The following is a 17106-nucleotide window of genomic DNA, read 5'->3' as shown; positions in this document are numbered from 1 at the left end:
TTAAACCAGCGCTGCCTGCTACTCCTCGCCAGTTTGTTCTGCCATCTCCAGTGGTAACTAGGCTTCACCTCTGCTCCAGTTCTGGCTTGCTCCTTCCCTGTGTTTAACCTTGTTTTCCCTGTGTTTAGGTCTCCTCTGCCAACATACTCATCCTACCCTCAAACTCCCTTACCGTCCAGCAACTTCTTCTCCCTCTGTTGCAGAATTCCCGTTGGATTGTTCCCATCAGGAGCCAGGTGTTCAGTCTCTTGATAGCTTTTCCTCTGGTTCCTGCTCTCTGCTGACACTCCTAGCTCGAGCCACGTTCTCCATTCCCTCTCTTTAAACAAAGTCTCATAAATAGTTTAACCATGTGCATTGAATCTGCATTTGGGTCTAAGCTTTCTATGGAGGGAAGAAATCATCACAGTGACATCTATTCAAATTTCAATTCAATTTTATTTAAAGAGCGCCAAATGACAGCAACAGTCACCTGAAGGCGCTTTATATTGTAAGGTATACTTACAAAGAAAACCCCAACAATCATATGACCCCCTATGAGCAAGCACTTTGGCGACAGTGGGAAGGAAAAACTCCCTTTTAACAGGAAGAAACCTCCAGCAGAACCAGGCTCAGGGAGGGGCGGCCATCTGCTGCGACCGGTTGGGGAGGGGCAAGGAAAACAGGATAAAGACATGCTGTGGAAGAGAACCAGAGGTTAATAACAAGTACCATTCAGTGCAGAGAGGTCTATTAAACATAGTGGGTGAAGAAGAAGCACCCAGTGCATCATGGGAATCCCCCGGCAGCCTAATGCTGGGCATACACTGTGCGATTTTTGGCCCATTTTGAGCCAATTTTTCAGTCGTGCGACCGTTTTGGGCATCGTCCCGAGTTTGGCCTTGATCGTGTGTCGTGCATCGTCTACATAACGAGGGTAACGAGAAGCGATTAACACCTCACGACCAGCTCCCGATCATCAATCGGGAGCTGGTCGTAAGAAATCGTAAGAAAATCAAACCTGTTTGAAATCCTGTGGGTCGTCCTGAGGGTGTCACCGCAGCGTCTTGCACGCGCAAACACAGAAATGAGAGTGAAAAGACGGAGTAGAACGGTGGTGCGTCTACATAACGAGGGTAACGAGAAGCGATTAACACCTCACGACCAGCTCCCGATCATCAATCGGGAGCTGGTCGTAAGAAATCGTAAGAAAATCAAACCTGTTTGAAATCCTGTGGGTCGTCCTGAGGGTGTCACCGCAGCATCTTGCACGCGCAAACGCAGAAATGAGAGTGAAAAGACGGAGTAGAACGGCGGTGCGGCGTGTGATCTGGACACAAGCCATGGCACAAACTTGTCACCCCTGCGAGTCAATTGTACAGTTTGATGAGGAGCTGAATAACGCGACTGAAAAAAATCGCAGCACAGTGTATGCCCAGATTATTGCAGCATGGAGGATTCAGGGTCAAATGAGTAGGCCATCAGCCTACTAAAAGGATACTGAAAAAACCCGTCCAAGTAGTCTTAGTCTTCATTGCTGCTGGTCGACTCAATTGAACACCTCCGAAATTTGCACACAGGCAAGTATTCCTCTTCTTCCTCAAAATCCTGTCGGGAACATTTCCTCGAGCCTCCAGTTTCATTGTTGTCAAGTTATTCGTGCGCATCTTCAAAAAGTTCATCGCCGCTGCTCTCAGAGTGGTCGTACATAGTTGAGCTGGTCCCCGAATCAGAGTGTGCAAGCCTGGATTTTTTGCCATTACGCTCTTTTTCGTCAACATCTTCCTCTCTGGACCTTTTCGTGGATCCACCAGGCTGCGGTTCTTCTTCTGTTACCTGCTGATTGATGTCCTCATCGGCAATATTACCAACATGAGGACAGCCCACGCTGTCAGTGTCAGAAGCAGAGAAGTAGTCAGAGTCATCATCGCTCCATCTCATTCTTTTGTTTGTTTCCAAATCTTCATCATCCATCTCTCTAGACCTCCTCCTGGAAACACCTGGCTGAGGGTCCTCTTCTAGGATGTACTGGTGAACATCCACACGGTCTTCAAATGCCTCCTCATTTTCAATGCCAACAACAACCACAGCATTATGATCCTCGTGCTGTTCATTGTTGTCAGCATTGGCATTATTGTCCCTCACATTATTATTTTGAACGTTGACATTGTTGTCATTGTCATTGTCATCATCATTGTCATCGTCATCATCATTGTCATCGTCATCATCATCATAGTCATCGTCACCGTAAAGGTAATTGTCATATTGTCGCAGTACTGAAGCTATTAGCTCATCCAGCAACCAACAAATATCACGAAGAGCAAGATACAGATTGTTCACGAAGCCTCCATTAACTGGTTCATAAGCAGGTTGCTGATCTCCATTTGCAAACCTTTGTGGGTTAACCTGGTGGCCTGCAAGATCATTAAATCTTTTAATTAACATCCATAACTATCTGCTGAAAATCTGTTTTTCATCAATTTCAAGACTGAGTACATGTGCTTACCGTTTTGGTTATTTTGTGGTCCATCTCCTCTTGCATTCATTTTGACTACAAGGAACACAAAACAACAATGATCACTAAACCTCAACTCAGAATGTTCAGAGAATTTGCTTTTTTTGTGATGACTTTAGGCTGCGTCCGAACGTACACGGCTATGTTTGAAAACGGACGTTTTCCTTTTTTGTTTAAAAAAAATAAAATAAATCCAGTCCACATGTGCAGTTTAGAAAAAATATCTCCTTCCACATCTAAACGCTAAAAACAAAGTGAAACGCTGTCAAGAACACGCCAAATCTTAACTGTGTAGAAATGTTGGCCAATCAGAAGTCTAGAAGCCTGGGTGGGAAAACCTCATAAAACCTTATGTACTTCTGAGAAGTTTTTGTCTTTTTCTGGAAAAGCAGCTAATTTTGTGTTACTTTCACGTGCCTTCATCGTTTTAAATGTTAATAACTAAAGACAGCTTTTTGGCTGGAACAGACTCACAACTTTGGAATGGACAAAATGCATACAGCATACATGAATGTCATTTTTTAAAATTGCATTTATTCCAAACCGACGTCAGGATTTGGGTTGGGAGAGCGTCTGTGTTGAATGTAGAATCCACGTCTGATGCCTCTGTGTTTCTAAATGGAGGCACAGTAACTGTGTGTGTATATGTAAGCGTGTAAAAACTGCAGATACTGAGATTAACAGACACAGTATGTTGTCTACATCCGCCATTGTAGAAACTGATCTCATGTAAACACTAACGTGGCCACAGCGTGATGTCAACAGCGGCGCACGCTTTTGACATTGCCTGAGTAAATGTCCGTTTTCCTTGTCCACACCTAAACACAAAAACGTCATTTTCAAAAATCTCACCTTTCAGTGACTCAATCTGCTGTTTAGGTGTGGACGAAAGGCCCAAATGCAGAGACAAAGCTGCGCTTTCAAAAATGTGGACGCAGCCTCAGTTTCTCAGAAATTCTAATAGTTTGTTTGAGAACAAAACTTAAGTCTTCTCTATTTTCCTAAATGAACAAAATAATCTCAGAAATAATCGTGTTAAAAAGAGCTTCTGTCACTCTAAGATATGATTAAGAACATTTTCTCATTTATGTATAATTTGTCAAATATTACATCAGCTGACAAATAGTTAAGTCTTCATTTGTTTTCCTGAATAATAGATCCACATCATCCTCTCTATGATGGAAAATATAGTCTAGTCTTGCACAATGTAAAGTATATAAATACTGTCCTGGCAAGCAGGAAAATCAGGCTTTATATATTTAAGTAAATGATCTTAAGTTTATAAACTGAAATTTGAGCTTACTTTAGTTCTTGGTAAATTACAGAGCAGTTAATCCTCAGGGAAACGTCGAAATGTCACTAAATAGTGGTCTGCTTTCATTCGGTTGCAGTGTCTCTTCAGTTTTGTGTTCATATGCTGCTGTTTTCATTCAAAACATGCTTAAATGCTGTGATGTCACTTTAGCAGCAAAGACTGCGGAATGTGCAGAGATTCTTTTTACATCAAGTTGTTTGCTCAGATTTTGATATCTTTTAAACGGAGACAAAAACAAAACAGACAGAAGTGAATCTAAAAGACTAAAGCAGTCAATGTGTTATTATTTTTATTTATTCTAATAGTTCTACTCTAAGAGATTCATCTTGGCCTTCATGCAGGATTCATGCACAAAATATAAAACATTTCTTTATGATTGTTAGGCAAAGTTATCAAAGCATATATCCACTAACATGGTCTCATTCTTGCTCTGCTCCCTAATTTTTCCCTGGAGGCATTGCTATGGCAACAAAACGACATGTTCCAAACAACAATAACCAAGCTGTTTCCAGTGCTTAATATTTAATATGTCTTTGTTATGAACTTTATTTGTACAAATCTGTGATGTTGATGTGCACAACGTGGGATTTAGACCTCGGAGGGTTAATCAACAAATCACGAAAAATTAGGTTTAAATTTGTGTTCATGACGGTGCAGATTTCTGACATTTTGTGTACTTTAAGCATTTAACAATTTGATTGTTTTCTAATAAAAACTGTGTGAAACTCAAGTTAGACCTGTGTTTGTAAATGAACCTTATAACCTCATGTAGTGTAGCTTTCTGGTTTTTATACTTATTGGGCTACATATTAATTTACTATACAGGCTATACAGTAGATAAAATCTAAACTCACATGTTTTATGTAACTAAAGTGTTTAATCATGTGGGCTACAGACAGTAATCAAGTTATGGACTATATTGATATGAGAAACGTGCATACTTACTGCATTTGAATCATTTTAACCATATGTAACCACCTGCATGTCATGGTCCCGGGACTTCTACCTGGTTTTTTGTGTGTCTTGTATTGTTGTTGTTTGATGTCAGTTTTAGGGTCCCTAGGTTGTTCTGTTAAGATGTTGCTTATTTGATTTCCCCTCGTGACTTTACCCCCTGTGTGCCCCCTCTGTGTATCTGCCAGTCCCCATGCCGCGTTTCTCCTCCTTGTGTTTTATTCCATGTTTTCCCAGCCCGCTATGTCTGTGTTCTCTTCCAATCTGGTCTGCGTCTCTGTACTTCCTGTTTTACTTTGATAGTCTCCCGTCAGTGTTGTGTTACTCCTGCCGTGTCTCATTATAATTATCAGTGTCACCTGTGTCCCCCGTGTGCTCCCACTTCCCTCGTTAACCCTCTGTGTATTTGTGTCCGCGTCGCCTACATTTCCTACATAATAGAGCGATAACAAATGTTTGTTTGGGGTTTTTTTAAGTACAGAAATCAGCTGCTAAAATAATTTTTTTAACTTTTGGTGTTGGGAATGCTTTATGGTCTGTTCTGTAGGAACGCTGAATTAATATATTGACTGTCTGGCCCCTTCTGGCTATTTAATAGTTGCTGAAGGAGATTCTGTTCATCCCCAGCTGATCTCATCCATATTTATATAAAATCTAGCATACTCCACACCACACAAAGTCAGAAGCCAGTTAAAATCTGTACGTGGTACCTGAGGCGGTGCTGCACTGACCAGTTGTTTCTGGCTATTTGCTGGTTCAGCCTGCCTATCACTGCAACTCTTGGCTCTTATTGGTCAGGCTGACAGCATGCTCACTCAGCACAATATGAAACAGGAGGACAACAATAGAAATATTAGTTCTGTTAGTCTGCTCCATTATAGCTACAGCGGTATGAAAACTGCCTTTTCATTGTCACTCACTCACTAGTTTTCACCTTCCCAGTGTATCACCCTCTATTTTCAGCATACACCCTATGTAGCACTATATGGTGTGTGTGTGTGTGTGTGTATTGTAAAGACTTAAAAATGGGTTTAAAAGGGGTTTTAGAATGCGTTGCTGTCTCCATCCAGCATCAAAGCTGCATTGAAATTTCCTTCAATGAAATTTTGGCTCAAAGAAAAACAGTGTTGTTACTGTCAATCTCCAATTAAAATAAAAGTGTAAGGCAGACTTGTATCAACTGGACATGGTAGAATTCTGCTGAATTACCCCCTTCATTGCTGAGTCATGCAAATGGTCTACAGATGGTCGCAGGAAGTGCTCCACCGCAGCTTTCCTGGGCCGCCACGACTTTAGATTCTCATCTGATCAAGCACAAGATAGCACGTGTCTGCACCTCAGCTGTCTGAATGCAAAGCAGGGAGGATCGTGTAAGGCTCGCCAAAGTCTGTCTCCTTCACCGAGCTACAACTCAGTCGACATTTGAATACACAGATGTGGTTTTTATTCGTTTGAATACGACTTATGCTCAAGAAGATGATCTTTAACACTTCCCCATTCCTGGTTACTCTACAATTGAGAATCATCAACCATGAGAGCATTGCAAATATGAACTTCTAATGCATATTCAGCTCCATTTGTCATGGTTCAGAAAGCAAAAACAGGCTGAAGGCCCCAAGATGATGACATCTGTAGTTCAAACAACTTTAGCGTTAAATATGCAGTTTTTTATCCAGTTAGCAGCAATGTTCCCTCTAATTTTTCATGTGTCCGAGCGAACACACAAACTCCCTGAGTGGTCCCTTGGACACTGTGAGCAACAGCAGATGTGTGCACTGTAGTCACGCCAGCATCCAAGTTACATGGTTTATTAAAATAATCAAATTACAGCATTTATGTTAGACTACTTTTAATTAACTGCTTCAGCCCACTTACAATGAAAATTTTTAAAAAATCTTGTTCATGAACTGTGCAGTATGTTATGCCTCTTCTTCTCTCATTCTCCCCCCTCCCTCTCCTGCTGCTACTTCAATCATGAAACTGATCAATGATCAGCTGATTGCCGTTTCTGCCTCTCTTCCTTGTTTATCTCCCGCTTTGCGCCAGAAAGAGGAAACTAGCGGAGGTCGCGTTAAACAGCAGAAGCGCCTTTAAGCTTGATCAGCTGTTGTTAGAATTTATTTAATATTACTTTCTAGTATCAGCTGATGTTTGTTGGAGCCACAGCTGTAAAAGCTGCTGGTCATGATATCGGTTTGGTTATCTGGTGAGAGGGAAACATGAAGATGAAACCAGGAGATGATCCTTACTGAATCATCAGAGCTGAACAGGTGATGGAGAAACAGGTTGACCTTTTAGGTGACATGAATGGGTTGAAGGAAAGCTATAAACTGTTTCTGAGAGACAACTTACACCAGGATCCTTTTCTATGTAGCTGACAGCTGGTAACTGTGCAGGGGCGGGTCTAGCAAAGTGTTGCCAGGGGGCCAGGTAGAGCATTAACAGGGAAAGGGGGGCACAAAGAAATACTTTTCTTTCTTATTCTCATTTAAAATTTCTAGCTTTTAACAAATAATTATCCAAATCTTACAACCAAAGTTTTCATCTGATGTCAAATTTATAGAAATCCATTATTGTACATAGTAATTTTTTTCAGGGTCCCAACATAATTTCTTCAGAAGAAAGTACTGTACATGATGCCAGTATTTTCCCACATTTTCTAGATACTGTACTAGTACTTTGTGTAAAATGCCATCAAAAAGTCAGTTAAGTTTTATTCTTTCTCACCTGTCTTTCTGTCTCCTTTCACTTTTAAAAGGTTGCCATGTTAGGAAAAAATACTTTGCCCTGCCATGCTGTTTATTGATGTGGTAAATAAATAGTTTATGAAAATATCACTAAATCTGTCATTTATTATTTTTAATATTCAGTAATGGTCATGTCTTACCTCTAGTCTTCTCTGTCTTCATTTCAGGTTTCCACCATATGTTGTAGATAGTTCAGGAAGTTAACTCAACCAAGCAGTCTTTGGGTTTCGGCTAAGTACTGTTTAGAATACCAGAATAGGGAGGATGGTGTAGGTTTAAGTTTATTAGATTGATACATATATACCAACAAGACAGTGTACATCATTGTCACAACAACATTTGTTTTCATTCAAAGGCTTTATGGTTTTTCCTATAATACCTGGTGGGCCGGTCTCTAGTCAAAATGCCCAGGCTGATTTTTTTTTTTTTTTTGATTAAAAGTAAACTGAGAGAAGACTTTTTTATTAGTGATCTTAATAGTATTTTTTAATCTAATTGAATACAATCTATTTGTGTATGATTGTCAGTCCAAAGAGGGAGAGAGGAAAGAGGAGAACATGAGGAGAAAGTACAAGTTCAGGAAGAACCAGGTAAGAAAACAGACAGGGAGTACTAACAGGCACAACACAAACTGTTAAACTGGCAAAGAAAAAAAAAAACAACTAATTTTATTCATACAATCTGAAAGTTGTGTTCTCCCTATATTAAAGCTGCTATACAGAATCTGCTAAACAAACTGGGTTGTCAGCCCTGGCGCTGCATTACCATGTTGAGCTTCAGTCAGAGGAAGTCACAGTTGCCAAAAAAGTTTTGAAGCTCAAGAGTGAGGCTGGTGCCATTCCAGATATGTTAACATTGTACAATCTTCTGGATAATCAGATCTTCCCCACACTGAAAACTGTTATTCAGGTTGCCCTAACAAACCCAGCTAGCAGCTGTAGCTGTGAAAGGTCTTTTAGTGTCTTGAGTCAGCTCCATGCCTGGCTGAGAAGGACCATGGGTCAAAGCAGACTCCAGCACCTGGCTGTGATGTCAGTTGAGAAAGAGATGCTTGAGAGACTTGACCACCAAAATGTGATAGACAGATTTACCAACCTCAAGGTGAGGCGACATAGGATAAAAGAAAAGAAAAAAATCTGCAAAGCCATAGTATCTGCAGTAAAGATCTTTTCATACATTGTACCAAAGGCCAAGGTGTCTCCATTTTTCTCATTTTTTAATAATATTTTGTATATTTCAAGGACTCTTCTATTTTTGGAGTGTATTTTTTATGTATCTGTATTATATTATACATACACTTTAAAAGAGAATCTCTGTCCAAAAAATGCACTCAGTTTACTTTTTACTCACTGTGAGCATCATTCATCATTCTCCCGCAGTAATTAAGGTTAGGATATGTTTTTCTTTTCCAATCCATTCTTCTTTAGCAGCATTTAAATAACCTTTATCAGATTTGATGGTTTTGTTACAGACTTTTCAAAAAAGTGTTTTTCTTTTTTTCCACACATGTGGGATTAAATTGTGTTAAAATGTACAAAACAGTGATGTCATGTTTTGTGACGAGGACCCAGGCACAGAGAGACTTGATGAATTTAAGAATCTTATGATTACAGACTAATAAAAAAAGACGTAGTTTCATTTTATCAGACAATGCAGAGGTGGACTTTCCTCTGACCATGACAACAGGAAGTACTAATAGTATTTCCATTATTTGTCAGTGTGATATTCATGTGAATGTTCACAGGATGTCCTCTGCAAACAAACAACCAAAGTACAGAGAGTACCCGTACAGGAAAGAAGCAGAGAAAGGATATCCTCATAACAAAATATTTTAATACATTTTAAACATTTTTTTATTTAAGGAAAACTTCATCTTCAATCTAATATTTCATTTGGTTTGTAAATCGGACACTGAATACACAAACCAGTGTATGTGCCATTAGTGCATGTGTGAGAAGATGTTTTCTGAGTGGAACTATGCTGCAGGATATTTTAAAGAAGCAGCACCTGCAGTAAGTAGGATTCATGCCTGAGCTAAAGGAACATCCTTTAACATCCACTGGACCATTGGGATCAGCCATTTCCCTTAGGCTGGCCCCTTGGGCCACCAAATATCCATATCTACATTAAAGACGCATTTCTCTTCATGTGTGGGTATTCACACACCCAGAATGTCATTGTACATTGCTGACATTGTGTCACGTCTCCACAGTCGGCGCTTGTGGATCCTGTAGCTGCTTCTTCAAGCTCTTATCCAGCAGCACCAGGCTCTGCACCGCCAGACTCCTGCAATCTGCATCCGGGTCTCCTTCAGCAACATCTGTGGACAGTAACATTATTATTAGTAGTAGTAGTATTGATAGCTTTCAGCATTTTTCCCAAACAATTTGCAACCTGTAAAACGGAAGTTGTGACCCCTCTGACCTGTATCACTCAGCTCTGAGTTTTTTTCCCATTGGGATAAAAAAAAAATATATATATATAGCCAATCAAATCAGGGGTGTCCTGTAATACAGGACACCCCTGTATTACAGGACATCCTGGTTCCTCATCGGCTTCCCAGAAATGTCCAGTCCAGCTGTGAATGACTGTGCAGTATCTTTTTGTGTGTTTGTAAAGACAGATTGCTGACAGTTATCAGGTGCAGGTGCGGCATTGGGCTTTTTCTTTTCTGTCATTAAAAAGTCACACCACAATTTTCTTTAACATTTTTTTAATACCTGCCAGCCAAGACCTAGTCTCAAACAGCTGATCACCGATGTCCACCAGCAGGTTCTGACTGGGCATGCTCAGAAACACAGAGCAAACAGCGAAGAGGACGCCTCGTCTCACCATCCTTTAACACACAGAATTCAGGTTAGATGAGAACAAAGGTCCACAGATATTTTTCTGTGTTACACAACAGAGACAAACAGAGATAATGAATCACACATACTGGTCAGCATGGTACCGCACTGCCCACACAAAGTCCAGCAAAGCGCAGCCCATCTGTGCGGCTATCTGAAGCAAAATAACAGAGGCATTGTAAAACAAATACAGCATCTATAATAGGCCAGAGAAGGAGAAATTCATGTACCGGTGCATTGACTGCTAGATGCATAAAGAGGCCCAAAGTGTGGATCAGCCTGCCCAGTACCAGGTGGTCACTGCCCAACAGGTCAAAGGTCACCTGAGGCCTAGCAGGAAGGTATCATGTATTAAACAAATGTTCTCTTACAGCTGAGTTCATGGATTTGAAAAAAAGGATCATGCTTACTTGTCATAGTTTTTAAGCAGAGGGAAAAAGAAGTGCCCGGCAACAGGGGCATAGCGGTTTGGTGTTGCCTTAGTAACAGGTTGGACGGCTTTCTGTGTCAAAAACACACAAAATTACTTTTCAGAGTGAGCTTGCACTCAAATTCCAAATCACAAGAGAGACTGGAAGTCTGGAAGTACCTTAGTGAGGCGTTTTGTCTTGCTTTGGATTCGCTTTTCTACCACCTGTTGCCAGTGAACAGGGTTGTCACCGGGGTATGGAGTCGACTCAGCTGTTGTAGCAGAGCTTATGGTTGCAGCTTTCTTTTCAGTGACTGGTTTAGAGAGCTCCTGAGCTGCTAAGGCAAGAACCTGTGATATCAAATAATAGAGGCCATAATTACATGATATGTAGCAATGATCAAAGACCATCACTCAGATAACCACTATGACCTCTCGTTTTACCTCCAAGATATCAAGTCTCTGGCGCAGACTGTAGTTCAAGGAGTAAAACTCTGTAGTTAAATAGTGAGCCACCTACCAAAGGACACAGAAATACAGTTTGGTTATGAATGAAAGTTTGTGGAGCTGTGTGTAGTTTGTTAAGAGAAGGCAAACATACAGGAATACAGTCAGTGACAGTGAGAGCCACCATCGTCGCCTGCCTGAGGTACAGGAAGCCGTTAATGTTGTATTTGTCGTCCATATGAAGGAGGACTTTGGACATCTGGACACTGATCTGAAAACAAGAATGAAAACACCTACATTATAACATCAATTAATTTTACCCCTATCTTCCAGAGGAAATATTCAAATCTTAGAGCCTCTGTTATTCCCGTCGTACCTCTCTGGCTGCAAAACTGTTCTTCCGCACCAAACTTTCAGCAGCTTTCAAAGCGAGCTCCACGCGCACTGGGTCCTCAGAGGATATTAAAACTAGATAAGTTTGAAATATGAGGACATGCTGGAGTGAGAATATGACACAGGTGATCACATAAGACAAACAGGGATGAGATGGGTGAAGCCATACTTTCCAGGCAGTCTCGTAGGTAGCGAGGCGGGGACGCCTTACTGATCTCCTGATCTCCAGACATATCATATGGAGTGAGCTCATCGTCACTGGAGTGATAAAAGGTTAATCGTGCACTTTTATATATGCTCTAAACATGTAAAAGTTGTTTTAAAAAAAAAAATCTTTAAAGGATGTTATTCTTATTGAATGCTTGACATTAGGGCTGTTCGATATAACGATATATATCGGATGACGATATAAAAACGTCTATGGTTTCATTTTACGCTATTGTTTGTTTCGTGGTGTCGCAAAATAAACTGTTTACGGCAATATTTTTTAATCATTTTGATGGTCACTGTAGTGGCTATATTTATTTCTTAAAGTTCTCTCTTTCTCTTATATTCAATATAACCACACTACAGACGTACAAGCGCCTGTTTTTATGCATTGTGGTTAGCAACAATGACGGTAACAGCATCGCGTGTCCGCTTGTTTATGTTCCACATAAACCTTTCACAATAAAGCTCAAGAACCTGTTGAGACTTTTCAAAATAAACTGAATCAAAAGAGCCGTCAGGTACTAAAAAATAAACCTTAGACTGAAACATTAGAACAGGATTTTCCCCGCAGCACGCCGTGTAATAAATACTCACAAAGAAAACGGCGGACGTTACAACTTATGTCTAAAAATGTATAGTTTCATGCATCTGTTAAAACACTCGACTCCAGCTACATGACGCGCAGCTGGAAACACTTCCCGCAAGACGAGCTGATTCACAGAATTTACAGAAAATGTTACATTTTTGTGATTTATTTCGTTATCAGGACGATAGAATTCTTATATCGGGATATGAGATTTTGGTCATATCGCACAGCCCTACTTGACATACCTATCGAGATCAGAGTCTGGATCCGTTTTTAATGCCTGAGCTCCTGATGTAGTTTGCGATGCATTCTGAGCTGACTCAGCTGTTTCAGCGGTCTCTTGAGGACCGTCAGCTCTGCAGATGACAGATGACACAATATTTATGTATTTGTATTTAATACATATTGCATACATTTAAGATGAATCAGATCATTTTTAAAATTTTAGGTAAAAAATTTCAGGATCCTTAAAAAATAATATTCTCATCACTTAGCAAGTCAGCTAATTGGCAGTTTCATCTTTTTACATCTTTAAGCAGAAGTGACAGACAGAGTATGACCTACCTATTTACGGGCTCAGCCTCTGGTTCGTCACAGGCGCCGGGAGCCAATACAGACAGCAGCTCACGAGTCTCTTCGTCCTGATCGTACTAGAACACGACACCGCATCACCTCACACACAAGCCTCACAGTCCAGTACAAACAATGACAGGCTGCCTCGTGGTGGCTTGTTATATTTGCTTCTGCTATAAATTAACCGTACCTCAAATTTAAGCTTGGTTCCATTGATATCCATGCGGGAGCTCAGGTACTCTCCAATCACCATCCCCATATGCCTGATCCGCACCACGTTGCTGTCAAGGTGGGTCTGCATGCCGCCAAGCATACACTGAAGTAACTCTGAGAGAGACGGATTCAACCGGTCAGTGTAACTGACTTCAGTTTAATCAAGTATTTTATTACTTCAGTAGCTGTTTTGTAGTATCTGATTAGTATCAGTAGTAATTTTACTGCTGAAAACTCTGACTGATTTTTATTTAATGTACACAAATATGAAGATGTAAAAATATAACCAATAAATTATCTAGTAAGGGTCATGCAGAAGCTCCAGAATAGTTAATAATGGAGTTTGAAGTGATCTTATGCTCCGTGAGGTCTTTCTTAATTAAAAAACAAATAAACAAAAACAGACCAACATTCATGGTTTAATTTCATCGTCCTCAGAGTCACAAAGCAGGAGGCTTTGTTATACCTGAGCGTAGCTCCTGTATCTCAGAGTCTTTCAGCAGGCTCACACTCAGCAGGAGGGCTTTGCTGACGTATAACTGCTGCTCCAGAGGCGTGTGTTTCACTGCGCTGGAGTTAGACCAGGCCTGGGACACAGACCGTAAAACCTGAAAACGCACATATACCAAAATCATTAACTAACACATTAGCACTGCTGAGTGAGGGTGTGAAGTGGTTATTTATATTCTAATATGTTTATAATATTAGGCTGCTTAACTTCCCATCCACCCACCTGGATAAGAAGAGGTCTGCGATCCCTGTCTGCTGCGAGGTAACCAAGAATAATTCTCAGAACACGAGTCTAGGAAAAGAGCCGCAGATTAAAGCACGATATTCATAACACGTATAACTGTCAGGGAGGAAGTTACTGTAGTACCTCATACTTATATTGCAGTAACAGAAGTTTATGAGTGATGACAAACTGAGCCTTTTTATTTGTCAGCACTAGGTTTCCGATGATCCTGCCCAGTGCGTCCGGCCTGAAGAAACAAAAACACAACAAACGTGCGCCATTAAACACAGATCTGACAGCTGGATAAATTAAAAAGACTTTCCCAGATTCTCCGAATCTGCAACAGTCTCACCCACTAATAGCCTGCACCAGCCCAGTGAGCACGCTCTCCATCCATCGCTGGGGAACATTTTCCAGCAGCTTCCAGCAAACCCTCTGCCACACCATGTCTGAGCGCGTGCACGCGGACAGACGAGGAGCCATCACAGCCAAGACCAAACCTGCAGCAGGACAAAAGTGAAGAAAAAAAATGAGAATGGTCAGAATTTATACAAGTTCTGATGGCAAAAGAGAGCAAAGCGAGTAGTAGCAAGGTGCATTTAATAAAGTAGCTGGGGGAGAATAAGTAATAATAGGATGTTCTGACAGCAAAAGACATGCAGGAGGTTGTGGAACAATGGGAGGACACACTGAGCAAAGTGTGGGGAGCAGAGCCACTGGAAAACCAGGTGAAAAATAAACTGATATGTTTATTTTAGGAAAAACATGTTTTCTAATGCGCTGATCTTTATTTAATTTAGCGGGAGTATGAATTTTTTTCAGGTTCTGAAGGCTGGCTTTCAACCCGAAAAAGCTTAAGGACTCCTGCAGTACAGAGACAAACAACTATAACCAAATACATCCTTAAACTCACCGCTGTGCCCCTGGATACACACTTTTCCAAGTGTTTGAGCCACAAAAGTCAAATTACAGTCCGTTCCAGCTACAAATTACAAACACACAGAATGAGAGATTACGATGTCTCCTGGCACACACTGTAGTATTCCTAATAATGTGTCATCATTGCTTTACAGATGCCCCTCACCTCTGAGTGCCTGGCAGGTGTGCTCCAGGGCCGTGAGCATTTCTGTGGCCAGCAGTGGGTAGTACTGCTGAGGACGGAAAAGAGCTCTGTTGTTTAGCTGTAGCTTGTTGGCGGTAATGTCTGGCAACGCGCTAATACGCCCCAGCAGCGTCTCTCTGAGCTGTGGCGAGTCAGAGGGCGCTGCCTCCAGACAGTAGGACCAGAGCAGCTCAGCCAGGCGACCACGCTGAAGGAACTTCTCAGTGATGCTGACCACGTGGTCCAGATTTGAGGTGGGTCTGCAGGGGCGAGACACAGGCATTAAGGTTATTAAACAAGATGATGATAAGCACGTCACACCCAGCACCACCCACCTCAGCTCTCCTATTGCATCCATCAGCACCAGGAGCGCCTGCTCTGGAGGTCCTGCGAGGAAGAGGCCGTCCCACAGCTCTGCGCGCTGGGCTGCTGTCAGCTGGTGTAACCAGTCAGCCTGAATGTTGCTGACCAGCAGCTGCAGAGCGGAAGAGTAGTGAGCTCTCCTGAACTCTGCACGCTCAGCTGAGGTGGCTGTGCTGTCCGGTCCTTCATCCAAGTAGGAGTGGAGTGTCCGAAGAGCCGTAATGATGTCTGAGCTGTCCGTGGATGACTTGAGTGTGCGGAAACACCGGGTCACCGTTAGTCGCACGTCAGTATTTGTAGTTAGCGACTCCATTTATTTATTTTTTAACTGTATTATAATGACAAGCAGCAGTGTTTCTACAAAGGTCTAGCCTCCAACTTACGAAGAAAAGTAGAGAAATAAAAACTTGTGCTACAAAGAATGAAGTCTACTCGAGTCCCATATGTTGAATGGGTTAGCTTCAGCTGTTAGCCTGTCAAGCTGATGTGCAGCCGCACATTTTTATAACGACACGAGCTTTCATGAGCACGATTTACACTCACAGTAAAATGAGGACTTTATTTTCAGGGGAAATTATCCGTCCCCACGGACAGCTGTGGATTCAGCGAGAGAATCATGCCGCCGCAGCTGTTTGTGACTCCGAGAGTGCAGCACCAAAATACGCTCGTGGTGAGCAGGATAGAATTGGTTCCGGGTATAAACAGTCCGATGTGGCGTTCAAGAAACCTACGATTTATTTAATCTATTTTGGTAACGTTGCAGATTGTCTAATCAGTGGATAACCTCCCTCATATCGATTAACAACACACTTGGATACGCATAATTTATTGTAAATATAACAAGAAAAGAAACTATGACTTCGTGCCTTAATGCCAACAGCAAAAGGCGAAGATATAAAAGTACATTTCAACATTACTGACGTTTCAGCAGCTGGTAACTAGAGTATCTGATCCGAGATAAATATTGTGTAGGAAACTGACGAATCTTCACGTAATTTATCTAAGTAAAAGTCTTTATGCTACATAAGTAATAGTACACAAGTATTATTGAAAACTGCAAAAGATTTGTGGTCAGCAAACGAGTTTTAAATTGTATCTGTAGTTAAACCAAGCATCTGGACTTTCAGTTGATCATTACGGTTCATCACATCTTCAGAAATGGTCTCAAGAAGCCTGGAGAACCATTTCTGAAGACTACTTAAAGAAACGACAAATTAAGCTAAGCGTGACCTTTCGCTGTGCTGAGTAAAGGTGGTCATGTCAAATACAGACTTTCATTAGAACTGGACAATTTTATGTTTGTACAGGTCTCTTTGTTGGTGTCTTGGTCGCTATTTGGGGGAACAAGGAGACAACCGCTCCAATTTTGGTGTGTTCTGAGAGAAATGGTGTTGGGGTGTCAGCACAGGACATTGGCACCTCATACCACCTACATGGAGTTTAACTGATTTATGCTATACTGTGGTGATCAAGTACTCAAATATTTTTGAGCAGTGTAAAATACAATAAAACAGACACACTGAGTTTGGGCAGTTTGTAAACACTGAGCATGAGAGATTTGTGTTGTTTTGAGCATAACCAGCAGATGGTGCTGAAAGGTGAGGAGGAGTCCGACTCCAGCAGCTGGGGGTGAATGGCCGGTTGGAGGCGTCTGTGGTGTGTTGATCAGACAAGGCATCGAGTCTGCGAACAAAATGAGCCAATACCACACAGATCATTTT

At 41.4% G+C, this 17106-nt stretch overlaps 2 protein-coding genes across 4 annotated transcripts; both read right to left on the bottom strand.

Annotated features, from left to right (window-relative positions):
• Nucleotides 1-418: 418 nt before the first annotated feature.
• Nucleotides 419-4188, bottom strand: LOC148101740 (uncharacterized). Its single transcript, XM_087845409.1, has 3 exons — nucleotides 3798-4188; nucleotides 2486-2530; nucleotides 419-2393 (listed from the first exon to the last, which is right to left on the bottom strand). Exons 2-3 carry the CDS (start codon nucleotides 2523-2525, stop codon nucleotides 1633-1635), a joined length of 801 nt encoding a protein of 266 aa, XP_087701535.1. The 5' UTR covers nucleotides 2526-2530; nucleotides 3798-4188; the 3' UTR covers nucleotides 419-1632.
• Nucleotides 4189-9331: 5143 nt separating this feature from the next.
• On the bottom strand, nucleotides 9332-16038 carry telo2 (TEL2, telomere maintenance 2, homolog (S. cerevisiae)). Of its 3 annotated transcripts, XM_006801072.3 has the most exons (20): nucleotides 15358-16038; nucleotides 15005-15282; nucleotides 14834-14902; nucleotides 14273-14420; nucleotides 14065-14167; nucleotides 13921-13989; nucleotides 13654-13795; nucleotides 13165-13301; nucleotides 12966-13051; nucleotides 12647-12757; nucleotides 11775-11863; nucleotides 11589-11680; nucleotides 11367-11483; nucleotides 11210-11281; nucleotides 10946-11116; nucleotides 10767-10858; nucleotides 10587-10686; nucleotides 10446-10510; nucleotides 10231-10346; nucleotides 9332-9830 (listed from the first exon to the last, which is right to left on the bottom strand). In XM_006801072.3, the coding sequence occupies exons 1-20, from the start codon at nucleotides 15696-15698 to the stop codon at nucleotides 9709-9711; spliced, it is 2520 nt and encodes an 839-aa protein (XP_006801135.1). In that variant the 5' UTR covers nucleotides 15699-16038; the 3' UTR covers nucleotides 9332-9708. The 3 variants fall into 3 exon arrangements, 2 of the variants coding, with proteins under 2 accessions (XP_006801135.1, XP_006801134.1); XM_006801071.3 differs by having other exon boundaries at nucleotides 15005-16038; XR_004843951.2 differs by having other exon boundaries at nucleotides 9814-9830; nucleotides 10446-10506; nucleotides 15005-16038.
• Nucleotides 16039-17106: the final 1068 nt, after the last annotated feature.

Source organism: Neolamprologus brichardi, chromosome 8 (assembly GCF_056152115.1).
Source record: "Neolamprologus brichardi isolate AB-2024 chromosome 8, ASM5615211v1, whole genome shotgun sequence".
NCBI lineage: Eukaryota > Metazoa > Chordata > Actinopteri > Cichliformes > Cichlidae > Neolamprologus > Neolamprologus brichardi.
The sequence above is the reverse complement of the archived record's forward strand: the minus strand, read 5'-3'. Positions and strand labels throughout refer to the sequence as shown.